At 38.7% G+C, this 15,188-nt stretch overlaps 1 protein-coding gene across 3 annotated transcripts in view; it reads left to right on the top strand.

Moving 5' to 3' along the window:
* The window catches only part of GALC (galactosylceramidase), a 39,247-nt gene that overhangs the window by 2,943 nt on the left and 21,116 nt on the right, over positions 1–15,188 (top strand). For all 3 annotated transcript variants that reach the window (XM_081140342.1, XM_081140340.1, XM_081140341.1), the window contains exons 2-8: positions 3,850–3,918; positions 4,177–4,240; positions 5,687–5,800; positions 7,729–7,868; positions 9,693–9,731; positions 11,438–11,568; positions 14,662–14,817. In XM_081140342.1, coding sequence (XP_080996468.1) covers positions 3,850–3,918; positions 4,177–4,240; positions 5,687–5,800; positions 7,729–7,868; positions 9,693–9,731; positions 11,438–11,568; positions 14,662–14,817 — 713 coding nt within the window. The remainder of the gene's footprint in view (positions 1–3,849; positions 3,919–4,176; positions 4,241–5,686; positions 5,801–7,728; positions 7,869–9,692; positions 9,732–11,437; positions 11,569–14,661; positions 14,818–15,188) is intronic.

Here is a 15,188-nt window from a genome sequence, read left to right as displayed (position 1 = left end):
ATAGCCATTGCTTAAGCTTGAAGGGTCCTTCCATGAAACCAGGTCAGTGACCTAGGGGCCTTAGGAATCTGTTCATTGGTTTTGGTAATATTGTGAAATATTTTAACATCTTGGGCCATCTGGTGTGAGTGGGTTTGGACCTGTCTTTAGTTGGCAGATTGCTCCATATCTCATCGGACCAGTCTCTGAGTCCCGAGAATAGGTCTCAGTTTAAGGGTTGTGTCTCATTTGATACAGGTGGGCCCCCAAAGTTAGGACTACATGGTGTAAGTATTATTTAATAAGAGGCATTTCTATGGAAGCAAAAGGAAAACAGTGGTTAATGGTTGGAGCAGACTGTAAACCCAGTCAGAGTCCTGAGGATGGCCAGTAGAGATGATTTCTACATGTCAGGCTCGAAGCGTTTTCACATGGAGTGAGGGCAGGCAGTGGCAGACTGACACGTGGTTCTTAATGGCCCACAAAATAACAGCCACCAAATGCTGTAGTGGTGATTTCTCTGAAGTCTATATCACGTTGTCCCACTTCAGCTTGCATGGCATCAGGAAAAGGGCAGTTTTAGTTCTCAATGATTCCAGGTCAGAAGCATGGGAGAGAAATCGGAAACATTAGTTTGAAGAGTTGTAGCCAGATTTTGGAGGAAATGAGAAGACTTCAGTGTGCAAAGACTAGAATCTGATATCCACAAGGATGTATTATAGTTTTCCACTGGAACACAATTTTTCTCTCTACAATCACCTCTACTTTTATCAGAGATAAAGTAAGACTAATTTGTTTGCAAAATAAGTCTTGGTCTGCAGCCTGATCACAGATCTGACCTTCTCCTCTGGAAAAAAGTTGTTTTCCCCTAACCCAACTGATTCTTCTTGATTTTTACATTTTTATTTCCTTATGTTGCAGTCTCACTCATAGGTACTGGCACATATTTCACGGTAACCTGTGGACTAATGGGCTAATGTATTTGTTTTTACTCCTACCCTTTTTCTTATTTTTGTGGTTTAAATTTGGAATAGCTAGTATATCATAAAATGAGTACCCATCTGTCCTGATATCTGTACCTGTGATGTGAAATCCAGTGTTTAAACTTGCTGAAAATGGAAGTCTTTGACTATGTTGAACTCAATTTAAACTTATTAAAATGAGAATTGTTTCATAACTCAGTGTAGGTGGATCTTAATCTACTTTATTTTGATAGTGTCCCTGTGTATAGTGCATTACTCATAAGCTCAAATACTGATTAGATGAAATGATTGCAACATAATATTTGCACCCCATTTTAAACTTCTTTGTGGAGCCCCTGGTCCCTAGCACGGTTTGTGGCAATAAGTGTTTGGAATGTTCTCATTTGTTCTTCACATGCGATAGGAAGGCAGTGTGGTGTAGTAGTTAAGAATGTGGACTTAAGAGCAGATTGCCAGGGATCTGCTCCGGGACCTGCCACACAGTGTATAGCCTTGGGAAGGTCATTTAACCTCTCTGTGTCTCAGTTTTTTCCTGGGGACCCAGTGATACGTGCCTGGTGGGAGCATTGTGAGGATATATGTGAATACTTAGGATGGCGTCATGCCTAATATTGGCTAATACCCTGTTTCATAGATTAGGGAGGAGGGGGTTATCCCAAGGACTCCTTGGGAGTGCAGAGGGGGCAAAATACCCCCCCCAAACAGCAACACACCATTCTAAGGCACAACGCAGGGCAGGAAGCCTTGTTCACACTGGGTCAGAGATAGGTTAGTATGCACATGTGGTGCTCATTCACTCACAGAGTGCCTCCTTAAATGTTTGAGCCTCTGTTCCTCTGTAAGCTATTTCAGTACAGTGACTGTAGTGTTAAAAACAGTTTGTGTACATGATGCCTGCCATTAATTGAGAGCTTGCTATGCACCAACTACTATGCTGAGTCCTTTGCATACATCTCGTTTTAGTCTTAGAACAGCTGGATGAGCAAGGTAACCTGCTTTACAATAATTTGCCCTTGGTCACAGCTTGTAAATGATGTCATCAGGATGCAGTTAGGTTGCCTGTAGCAGTGCAGCAAACAATAATATACGACACTAAATAAGTGTCTACCAAATAAGAGGATAAATGGGACATGAGCTTAAATAAGACATAATCCTTGTCCTCAAGGAATTTAGAAGTGAGAAGAGTAAAGCAGTGCTCAGGGTGCAGGGCTAAATGAGTTATGGTAGCGAGGGAGTCCCCAGGAGAGGCACCTGCGCCAAACCAGTGGGGAGGAGCAGTGGTACCCTTTCTTGAGGAGGTGGAGTTTGAGCCAAAGACTGAAGGGTGAATTGGAATTGGCCAAATGAAGATGTGGAATGCATTCCAGAAAGAGGAAAGAGAAGGCAGTTTGATGTATCTAGACAGAAGGTGTGAGAGCGACAAGGGCTAAAGTGTCAGAGTTAGGATCCAAATAGTTAAGGGATTTGGGTATAAAACTGAGCAATTTGAACTTTATTTTGAAAGCTCTTGTGGGAGGGGAGGTCTTGGTAGGTTTACAACTGAGTAGTTTCAAGGTTAGGTTTGTGTTTGGGAAAATTAATCTGGCAAGTAGTGTGGAGAATAGAATACAGGGAGGCAGACGGGAGACGCAGACCATTTAGGCTACTCTAGTCATTGGGGAGCCTCCATGAAGGCAGTTGGGCTGAAGAGCAGGGTTGGATTTTTTGAGGTAAAGGAGGTCTTGGGACTGAAGATGGATGGGAAGTTTGGTGAAAGGGTCACCCCCTAAGTTTATGGTTTAGGCAGATGGTTGTTATTTACTAAGGTAGAAAATGCAGGAGAAGGAACAGATCTAGGAAAAAGTGCTATGTTTGGCTGAGGATATGTTGAGCTTAAGGTGGCTAAAGGGTCTGTGGCTCAGTGGCAGAGGCTGGGGAGGTTCTGGGTGTGAGGGAGATATGGGCACCACCAAAATGTCAGAGGAAGCCTACATGAAAGTATAAAACAGGACGCTGGGTCCCATAGGAGTCAAGTATCTTGCCCTTGTCATATACCTGGCAAGGTGCCAGTGGCTTGAACCGAGGGTTTATCTGGCTTCCAAGCCAAGTGATGTGCCAGTGTTTCATGATAAAACCTATTTCCTTTCTTCCCCTTGTTTATATTGCTCCCCGAAGGATGCGTCATTGCCCAATCACTGGTTTTGTGATTTCTTTGTTCAAGCAGTCATCAGCCATGGTTTGGGTGTGGTCAAGTGTTGGTCCCTGCACCTTCCACCCCAGTCTTTCCATGCATTCTGATACCGGTCTTATGTGAGGTCTTCTTAGTACAGCTTGGCTGGGGGGATCATTGTGTGGTCATTCTTAACAGTAACAGACAGCACTTACAGATCTCTAACAAAGAAGAGGGAAGTGGTGGTTCCTTTCAGCGTTGCTGCTTGTCATATTTTCCTGCAAGATGTTGAGGGTAAAATTACCTAAATTCATCCTTCCCTTCCTGGCCCTCAGATACAGTAGGTGACAAATGGTCTTAGAGAACCAAAGTTTCGTTTCTTTTAATAACCACTCCCTGAGTCCAGGCCTTCAAGATACATTTGTAATCATGAGGTTCATCAGTAGACTTAGCAAGCTTACCTCCCACCCAACTGTCATCTCAGTAGAAGAGAAACTTGCTTGTTGCTTGCTTGGAACCTGTGTTTTAGCTTTTGGACAAACAGTCGCCCCATTTGTCTGGTGACGGGTAAAACAGATGCAGGCAAAACAGTAACCTGGGAAATGACTTTGCACAGCTCGACTTTGCCTGAGAGCTGGCTAAATATGGGCTTGCTAGGTGGAGGGCATAAAGCACTATGAAAAAGTATTCGTGAGTAGGTTTGTTTTACTCTTTCTTTTGAAACTTTTTTTTTTTTAGGCAACCTCCCGGCTGCTAGTAAATTACCCAGAGCCCTATCGTTCTGAAATATTGGATTATCTCTTTAAGGTAATGGAAAAATAATTATTTAATGGTAGTTGTGATATTTTAGAAACTATGGTGAAATTCACCCATAGATTTTATCACCTTCACAATTCTAGTTTTTTAAAAAATGGCAAATTACTTTTGGGATAAGTTGCTATTTATTTGAAGTTTTGCTTTGGTTTTCTCATCTGTAAAATCAAAGGCAGCAATTAGTAATTTTCTTAAAATGTCTTGTCCTTCATACAATGGATTATAGGTTAATACTGTTACTTCTTTCTCCAGCCAAACTTCGGTGCCTCGTTGCATATTCTAAAAGTCGAAATAGGTGGCGATGGGCAGACAACAGGTAGGAGTATTTGGGAAATGGGATTCTTACCCCTCCCCAACATTTGAACCTATACTTAAATTTATGGACTGTGATTTCAGATGATAAATAATACCGACATTTTTTATATTGATTATATTTTTTAATTCCTCACCTGAGGATATTTTTTCCATTAATTTTTTTAGAGAGAGAGGGAGGGAGGGAGGAAGAGGAGAGAGGGAGAGAGAGAGAAACATCAGTGTGAGAGAAACATCGATTGGTTGCCTCCCACAGGCATCCAGGACCCGGGCCAGGGCTGGAAGCTGCAACCCAGGTATGTGCTCTGACAAAGAATAGAACCCGTGCCCTACTGGTGCATGGGACGATGCTCTAACCCACTGAGCCACACCGGCTGGGCTTGACATTGATTATTGCCTAGGAGATTGTTCCTTACTGTTCCTTTCCCTCTCTAAATATTTTTTTAAAATTGTATCAAAGTACACATTTTCCTCATAAAAAACAGCACTTGGATTATAGATTTTTTATTTAGTTGAAGTAATTAGTAATAAAAACCCACAGTTTTCTAAGAGCTATATTCCCTAGACAGAGCATAGGGATGGTTTGGAATTGTATTGAAAAGTTAAAAAAAACAACTTTCAATATTGTATGAAACATGTAAGGTATTATTAGCTTTAAATAAAATAGGTGGTAAAAATATAAGTCATCAGTATTTCAGATACATAGCTCTTTTTTTCTTTTCGAAACAAAATTATTTTTAACCACCAAATCTTCAGTCTTCATTGTGACCTTTTGATTGGCTTTGTGTAGCACATGTAGTCAGTTAAAAGTTTATGGGCCAGTAGTTTCCAAGAAGAGGAAAAAGGAAAGAAAAAGGAATTTAATTCTCTCTATTGTATGTAGCTTATTATTTTTAGGTCATATTCCATGGTGGTGAACTCTGGACTCTTGTCTGTACACTCAAGCTCTTGTTAGTGGTTTGGAAGTAATTTCTGTCAAACGGATGTATCTGTGTGGTGGTATTAGTGCTTAGTTTATGTTGAAAGGAATGGAGTGAGAATTGGGTCTTAGGGGCCCGGACACTACATCCAGGATTGAGAAGCTGGAAGCTGAGGGGATACGAACTTAAAGTTGGATATGGGGATTTGAAAACCCCGGGAGACCAAACACCCAGCGGAATGTAGTTCTAGGAATTTGCGGTTACATGAGGTGGTAACATTTCTCTTAACACTGCTTATAATAGAAAGTTGTGGTTTTATTACCGAAGACGCTACAGCGTTTGGGATAATGGCAAAAGGTTAAATAATATGCATTGGTCGTCCACTGGGTCATGTAAGGTTATTCTTACCTGCCCGCTCCAGGGTTGGGACTGGAGTACTGCTTCTGTGCAAGGTGTGCGTGTCTGGGCGAGGGGCCCTGCGATGCACCGGTCACGGAGTCGCTTCCTGTCCCTTTGCTCTCTCCGCTCAGATGGCACGGAGCCCTCCCACATGCACTACGCGCTGGATGAGAATTATTTCCGAGGGTACGAGTGGTGGTTGATGAAGGAAGCCAAGAAGCGGAACCCGAATATCACACTCATGGGTAAGAAGTGAAGTTTGCCTTACTTTTGCGGTCTCTTCTTCAACTTTCAAATTCTGAACATAGGCTCTATTAATACTGAAGTACTAATAATGTAATTAATACTACCAGTGTGCTACCAGGAGCAAAGCATGTGCCAGGCACAATCCTTTCTTTGCCTTATATATTATCTCTGATCTTTATAAGAATTCTGCAGTAAGGTATTCTTCCCATTTTACAGAAGCAGCAGTAGAGGCTTAGGGAGGTTATGCCACTGATTTAAGATCAGATAATTAGTAAATGGCAAAATTATATTTAGAAACTATTCTATTCTGGCGGTTTTTTGTTGTTTTATGCTAACCTACTTTTCTCAACAAAATTTCTCATCCAAATATGTCAAAAGGCAGTGCTGTTTATAAAGTTGTATATTACATGCAGTAATATGTTCCAACTATTTGCAAAATTGTGCATTACATGTAGCAGTAGACTCCATTTCTAGAAGTGGTACATACAAAAGGCTTTCTGTTTGTTTGTTTTGAATCTCTGTGATGTGGTGGTCACTGTTCCAGGCACTGGGGACACCAAACAATCTAGCCTCCAGCTCCTGCCCTTGTGAGCTTAGGTTCTGGTGGCAGGATCAGGATCACTGGATGATTCTCACATGGGACTGTATTCATTCCACAGCCCTGTAGCAGTGCACATGCCTGTAAACTATTTCAGGCATGTACAGTGGTAGCATACTTTCATCATTTGAAATGAATTTGATTTTTCGAAACAGGCTCGCACATTCAGACTAAGTTCAGGGAGATTAATGAGATTTATTTTATAGACTTGATTTTAAGAGATTTTAAAAATCGCTTTAAACAAAGGATAAGTATAAGTTTTTCTATATTAAAAAAAAGAGGAGTCAGTGTGCTCTTTGTAAATGGACTTTGTAAGAGATTCCAGAAATGTTTGGCGTAGTAAAAAGCACCATTGACTTTGGTGCTACTTGCCCTTTGGGCTGCTCTCAAGGTCAGTGCTCATTTGCATGTAGGAAATCTGGCCTGCTGAACCTTGTCCTAACAGAGACTTACACAGGGTGGGCCTGCAGAATGTGCTTGGCATTTCATTGTTTTAAAATGCTCCATTATTTTAATGTCACATTTCTTACGTAAATACACTTAGGCATTCCTCCTGAGTTCAGAAAAATACACATTTTATCATTCGGAATGTGAATTTTTCAGTGGTGAACTAGATTGGTTACATATAAACAGTTAGAGAACTTAGCTGTTGAGTTTATTTAAATATATTGGTAACAGAATTAGGATTTAGAATTGTAATTAGTGCTTTTCTACTCTTCTCATGTTTTACTTAAAGTAATAATTAGCATATTGGAATAATGTGGATTAGTCTACATCATTTAAAAAAGGTATATTTTTCCTGTTGAGTCATGTGCATTTATACTGATATTAGGACAAACTAGTTTTGCTAAATTTGATTACCTAATTTATATTTTAAGTCGTCTTAGTAGTGAATGAGGACTTTGTATTGTAGTTACCTCTTAGGAGTAGTGAAGCATAAGCCTTTCAGAACTCTGATTTTACCTCAGAGAACAGCAATTGGTTATTGAACATCCCCTATAGTAGGTGGTAGGGATGTTAAGTTAAATTGCACGTTATATTTCTTTCTGTTGGTAATTATCTTTGAGAGAGGGGTTTGTTTTTGTTGCTGTTTGTTTTTATTTCTTTATCTTGAAAGAGCATTTGGAGTTACTGAATCTGACTCTAGGGATCAGTAACACATTAGAGTGTCCATAGACTGGAAGGGATTTTGAGAATTTGTGCATGAAATATAATCTTTCCTTTCACCAGATCTGTCTTGGCTTTTCACTTTGCCTGTGTTCCTTTGGGTTTCTTTTGCTTTGTTTTTAACAGCACCAGCATTGTTATACCCACTCTCCCCCTCTGCAGGGTTGCCATGGTCATTCCCCGGATGGCTGGGGAAAAATTTCGACTGGCCTTACGTAAACCTTCACCTGACTGCCTACTATGTTATGACCTGGATTATGGGTGCCAAGCGTTATCATGATCTGGACATTGATTACATTGGGGTTAGTAATATATTTAAAACATGCTTACATTTTGGACATTTATATGTAATTTTTTAAAGTGGCATTCTGTTGACTAACCATGCTGTGTCATGAGGCAAATTTGTTCTGCTGGTGTCTGATGATAACGTAAGTTAACCACATGTAACCCTTGAATCCTTCCTCTTTGCCCATCTATGTTCTTCCACTTCTGAAAAAGGAACTGTTTACCTTTTCCAAACTATATATTTTTTTAATGTTTGTTTTTGGTACCACCCCAGGTAAAATTCTCCTTCAAAACTTTCCCTACTTTCTCTAGTTCTTATAACCATACTATGCATACTACACTGTTTAATGATTAATCTTGTTTTGCTCTGTGAGTCTTCTGTTGTTTTAAACCAGGGGTAGCAAACTTCCTTGAAGGACCAGAGTAAATATATTATGTTTTGTGGGTTAAAAGGATATTATGTAGGTAATTATATAACCATTTAAAATGCAACCATTTAAAACTGGCTTTAAAAATACAAGTGGTGTGCCAGATTAGGCAGGCTGGCCAAAATCTGCCTACCATTGTCCTAAACTGTTAATGATTTAAAAAATGTAGCACGTGATATCTTGTCTTTCCAGCTGGTCTGTTGGCAGGCTGGAGGCATGCCCCAGACTGCCATGTACCTACAGAGCCTCACTCACACATTCAGTGGGTCTCCACACTTTTATTAATATGCCATCTGTCAAACTGACTTTAAAAGTTTTCATGCAATAAGCAGCAGTTATTGCACTCTTACTGTGCTGCAGGTGCCCTGACTGTTATGTTCCAGGGATACCAGGATTAATAAGCTCTTGAGGAGTTCAGTGAGAGGGGTGGACACTCGCACAGATAAAATGCAGTATCACAGGGTGATGGAGGACGTGAGGAGGAGCCAAGGGCTGTCAGCCAGAAGCAAGAGTACACTTGTGTTTGTAATCCTTCTCTAAATTATAACTGAAAATTAGTTTGTATTTGAAAAGTTTGTTAAATTTTAAAGGTCTTTTTAACCTATAGTGAGACTAAGTGTACGTTTGGGTCTAATACTATTCTGTTGTGGTAAAGTCACACTTAGAAACTCTATCTGGCAAATAAAGGGTCATTCACATCTTTTTTAGACTCTTGATAAATCACATACTATGGTGAGGAGCTTCTTTGATTAGAAACTCTTTCCTGTATCACTGGAGTAAAAAGAATTATAGCACCTGGACTCTAGGCCCATCTCTGTTATTAATGGTTTTCTTAGCTGCAGAGTGAAAGTCAAAGAGGTTCTCTTTCAACTCTAAGTTCCCAGGCTTCCCGATCCCAAACCTAAGGGATGTGAGCAGGTTCCTTTTATACATATTGAGAGTTTGCTTTTGGGAAGCAGCACATCATTGAGACTCTCTGTGTGCTAAGGAATTCCTCCTGTATGGCCTACTTGTGAATACTTGGCTTTCCGCTGTGCCTGAGGGAATCTTACACGAATTGTTACAGCAATCCCTCTGTCAGGTCTCCACGCCCAGTGTAGTTCCTGGCTCACATTGCATTGTCAATATTTGTTGAAAGATTGAATGAATATTTCATTTTTGGAAATCTCTAGAATAAACACAAATTTTGAAAATATGCACAAATATTTTAAGCTTTTAAAAATAATTTTAATTTTAAAAGTTATGTTGTCTTATAAATATTGGTACATTCTATAACAGGCCATCTTATAAAGTAAGAAAAATGGCTTTTCAAGTGATATGAAAGTTGACGGGAGAAGTGACATTCAGTGATCATGTCTATTTTCTGACACTTAAAAACTTTTAATTCAGACTTTTTGACTTTTTGTTTTGCAGATTTGGAATGAAAGGGCATTTGACGTCAATTATATCAAGGTCTGTAGAGCATAAAAATCTTTTAATCTTTAAGTCATTAGTGAATAATTCCTTTATGGTTTCATGGAAATTAGTAAAAACTGTATATATATATTTTACAGCATAGTTATTTGTTTTGCTAGTTGGGACACAAAATTTAAGCAAAATCTTAATAATATTTATATTCCTGGTTAAAGTATACGTAATTCCCTGTAAGCCGCAAATTTTATTTTGTATATATTTTTTCCTGTTGCAAGTCTGTTCCTATTCCATTGTGTTCTAATTCAACTTGCCTGGTTTTCAAAATGACTATTTTATTTTTATTTATTTATTTATTTATTTATTTATTTATTTATTTATTTATTTATTTATTTATTTTTTAAAATATATCTTTATTGATTTCAGAGAGAGGAAAGGAGAGGGAGAAAGAGAGAGATAGAAACATCAATGATGAGAGAGTCATTGATTGAGCCCGCAACCCGGGCATGTGCCCTGACCGGGAATCGAACCCCGATCGCTTGGATCCTAGGTCGACGCTCAACCACTGAGCCACGCCCGGCCGGGCAAAAATGACTATTTTAAACAGTTTAGACCATTTCCTTTTCTCTCAACAGTTTACCTGCAGTAAAATATCTCAGGATATAAAAACTTTTAGTCTGTAATTGCCATTTTGTAGCAAGATTTTATTGGAATCTGTGTCATGTTTGTTAAAATGCCTATTTGAAGAGGTCAGTAATGGCAGATGAATGTAGGTGTTCAGGTTTACAAATATGTACTCCATGTAGTGTAGTAAAGATGGCTCCTGGAAATCGTATGGGCTTTTTTGTTTTTAAGAGTAGAGACTAATATAATATGAACAAGTGATTTATATAACAATGGCAGGGCAATTGTTTTTGTTTTTGCTATTTATGTTGTATTTAAGATTTACTTTGGGTTTTCAGTGATGTGGTATTCAAGTTGTGTCCGGAAACTCCCATCTGGGGTCTGAGTGTGCTGGATGGAAAGGAATATATGAGTCTCTGGACAGTACTGAGCACTGGAGCAGGCGCTTTGGGCTTTGTTGATTTGCTTCCTGTTAGAATTTAACTTGTTACTTTTAATTTTCCTGGGTGGATAGGCCTAGAGGTAAGTTTTTATTGCCTGTCCTATCTATGCATGGGAAAGACTTGAGGGTAGCAATGGAATATTTTTTCTTATTATTTCTAGTATGGTACAAAATATCGAGAACTCTAATATTTTCAGTAATGATAGAATATTTAAAATCCTAAAAATCCTAAAAATAAAATCATAGTTTAAAGCATTTTACCAAATGGTATGCGTAATATGATTCCAATTTTATTTTGTGTCTTCCTAAGAAATTTCCTAAGAATGCATACCAAAGTAATAGTGGTTATTTCTGGGTGGTACTATTATGATTAAAAAAAAAAAATTCCACCCTCCCACCCAAATTTTTTATGGTTAAACATAATTTTGAAGGCAGAGGGAAAATGCCTCTAAAACATTTTAACCTCACAGGTTTGTCTGTTTTCTTTATACTTTTCCATGAAGTGGGTTATCTTGATAATAATGGTTTTATTTTCCACAGGAGCCACATTTCTACTGAGAAATAATATTGACACTAGTGTCCAGGATGCTGATTTTTGAAGATGCTTTAGCTACCCTGGTCGTAATTCAACAGCCAAAAACTCACTTGTAACCTTTCCTCTGTCCTGTGTCTCCTCCAAAAGGTGTTAAGAAGAATGTTGAACTATCAAGGTCTCCATCGAGTGAAAATCATAGCGAGCGATAACCTCTGGGAGCCCATTTCTGCCTTTATGCTGCTTGACTCTGAGCTCTTGAAGGCGGTTGATGTTATAGGGTAAGAAGCAATGTCTTACTTTGAAAACTAAATTTCCCGTTGCTTTCTCTGAATATATTGACTGTGCCTTTCTTTTTGTGTTTTCCTCCCCATTTGGTTACATTTTCAGAAAGTAGCTTTCTTGTATTAACTTAATAAAAGCCTGTATAGCCCATATTTCATTCCTTTTTCTTTGAAATGTATGGATTTTGGGGGTTTTCTATGACAATGAAAAGTATTGGTAATTTTAAAAAATTGTGTTGATGTTTGCAGGAATAAAACATGGCTTTGTTTAGATTGAGGGGCAGAATAGTATTTAAATTTTAGAAGTTATAAAAGACAATGTCGTGGAATTAGATCCTAACCCTCAGGCTTCCTGTAGGTGGAAGTTCTCTCATGAACTTGTGTACATGGTATGGTGTGATCACTGACTGTGACTTCCGTCGGGCCTCCTTCGCATTTTGGCTTTGGCCCTGCTCCTTAGTCCAGGCTACCTTTCAACCTTCTGGGCCTTGGTTTCACTACATCCCAGCAGTATTTTTTCCCTGTCTTATTTATTTTATTTTCCACTTTGATTGAGAAATAATTGTCATACATCACCACATAAGTTTAAGCTATACAGCATGGTAGTTTGATTTACATGTGTTGTGAGATGCTTATCACAGTACGTTTAGTTACCATCTGTCACCTCATATAGACACAATTAAAAAAAAAAATAATTCTTGTTATGAGAGCTCTTGGGATCTTGCTCTCCTAACAGCTTTCCTGTATATCGTACCCAGCTATTAACCAGTCATCACGTTATACATTATACTCCTAGTACTTATTTATGTTATACCTGAAATTTTATACCTTTGACCACCTTCCTCCAATTCCACTCCCACCCTCCACTCAGCAATTTTTAAAAAAATGAATTTTAATTTTATCTCTCATGACAGTGTATGTAAACATTTGAAAAATAGAATACACGTGTGTGTGGAATTTGATCTTTATTTGGTGTGAAGACTCTGCTTGATCTAATGGCTTTTTTAATGAACGTACACAAACCTAGGCAGAGCATATATATAATGAATATCCGTGTTCCCATCACTCAGCCTCCAGAAAGACGAACCCGTGGTCATACCATGCTGTGAAATGAGAGATGTTTTGCCTAATTACATACATTTAAACAATTCCATTCTTAAAGAACCTGTACATTTTGTTGAATTGGTGGTGGATCTGGATATTGGAAGAGACCCAGATTTTAGTATTAGTTCTTTCTTTGCTCAGATCATTTAACCACTCAGGTTTTAAATGTAATGTAACAGTTCTGTTGTTTTCCCAATGAGGGATAGCACACCTGTTTCTATTATTTTAAAGGAGATACTTTTCAGATTGTAAAAATAGTGCATGTTCATTATGGAAAATTTGGAAAATGAGAAAACTAGTATAGAGTTAGAATTTACTCAGTGTAACATCTACAGGTCATTGGTAACATAAGAGCATGTTCCTTCCCAGGCTTTATTTTCTTATACAAGTACATTTAACCAGAGATACACCAAACATACATTTGGCTTTTGTCTGAGGCATTGAGGCTGAATGTCATGATCGTAGAATGAAGTTTGGGGATATAAGAATGAATCCAAAATAATAAAAAGTGTTAAAATGAAACATTATTACACATATTAGTAGTCACATTTTTCCGAGTTGGCCATTATGGGGCCGAGACAACAACAACTTAACTCTGTTAGGTGCTGGTTTGTTCTTGTGATCTCTGTAGCATGTATTTACAGTACCGATTGGATGCCTGTTCTCAACTCAGGCCAGTGACAGCAGACTCTTGCTGGAACCTTATTTTTCTCAAATATTTCTTTTTGTATTCTCTATTATATATATACTTTTTCCACATGAAGTTATGAAATGCTAAACTGATATTGTGTCCTAATCCATCTTTACTAGTGTAATGGTTCCCTAATAGGACTTCCTCTTCACAGATTCATTACCTAAATGGAATTTAACTGCAAACTAAAACAGGACTTTACAGTCATTCTTTTAATGTAATTAGTACTACCACACCAAACTGCAAAGAGATAATGTAGTCTTTATTATCTACTTGTGTTATTAAATTTTTTATAGGTAATTGTTGGCCTAAAAAGTATACACTCATGTCCCTAAAGTTGTTTAGCTAATGTGGTCCCTTATTGTATTAACCGTCAGTCTGTTTTCTATTTTAAATTTGAAATTTCTTAATTGTTTTTACTTAAAGTTTACTCTTAGAATAATAAATATACATTTGTGCTTCAGCTGACGACTCCTGTCAGTGCTACACTCCGGGAAGGACTCGTTACTCTGGGGCAGGGTTTCCCAGCCTCTGCAGGTTGGATCTGTTCACTGGATAGTTCTTTGTGGTGGGCACCTGCCCTGTGCCTTGTAGGGTGTTTAGCAGCATCTCTGCTGCTCCCTAGATGCCAGTAGGAACCCTGCCTTCTCTGCCAGGCAAAAATCACCCGGGTTGAGAGCCACCTCTGCTCTGGGATTATAATTTGTAGTTTTCCCAAGGTAGTTTATTCAAGAAGGAACTCTCTGTGTGGGTTTTTATTTTTTATTTTGTTTTTATTTTTGTCTGGGAGTAAGTGCCAAGCTGTCTTTCTCTGCCTGCTGGGGGTGGGAGCAGGGGAGGAAACACTGCCTTATACAATAGCTCATTATTCTTATTTTTTGCTTCCTTCTTAACTCTTCCTTTCTCAGTGTCCCAAATTCTGCACTTCCCTGGGAAGTGAATCCTGTGTCCTCTCCATTCATCTCTTGGAGTGTCCTAGGCTGTGGCCTCCTCTGCCCCCCCCATCTACCAACATCCTTCCGTAATTTTACGGTTTCCAGGAACAGAAATGCCTCACTCATCCATGGTCTTCCTTTCCATTCTGTGTGTGGTTGTAGGTTTATCTCACCTGAAGGGCATCCTGAGACACAAGGATGGGAAGCAGATGCTGACAGTCAGTCAGATGTCTACCTGGAAGCTGCCTGTTGTCTTAAAACAGAACATGTTGAAGGAGACCTGTATTTTTATGAACTTAACAAATGGATATAAGTGCCCCAGTTTGACCTTTCCCTTTTCCTCCCCCCTTTCTTTCCTAGAGCTCACTATCCTGGGACCCGTACAGTCAATGATGCAAAGCTGACTAAGAAGCAGCTTTGGTCTTCCGAGGATTTTAGCACTTTAAATGATGACGTGGGTGCTGGCTGCTGGGGTCGCATACTGAATCAGAACTATATCAATGGCTACATGACTGCGTAAGTTATTAAAAACTTTTAAATGCTTTTACCTTGAAAATTTTCTAAAACACAGCAAGAAGAAAAATGTACAATGGACTCCCATATTCTCACAACCTAGATTCAGTGACTGTAAACATTTTGCCTTATTAGCTTCATCTACACCTATAAGTATACCTGAGCCACATCCATTTATTTTTTTGTATTTGAACATTGTCTTTACTGAATAAAGAGTCAGGCTTATTGAGATATGATTTATATACAGTAAAATTCATGCACTTCTTTGATTTTGAACAAGCTGTATATATATATACACACATATATACACACCCACACCCATATATATGTAAAATTGCAGATGTCATGACACTTTACCCTAAATATTTTAGCAT

This window comes from Miniopterus schreibersii (assembly GCF_964146895.1).
Source record: "Miniopterus schreibersii genome assembly, chromosome: 1".
Taxonomy (NCBI): domain Eukaryota; kingdom Metazoa; phylum Chordata; class Mammalia; order Chiroptera; family Miniopteridae; genus Miniopterus; species Miniopterus schreibersii.
The sequence above is the reverse complement of the archived record's forward strand: the minus strand, read 5'-3'. Positions and strand labels throughout refer to the sequence as shown.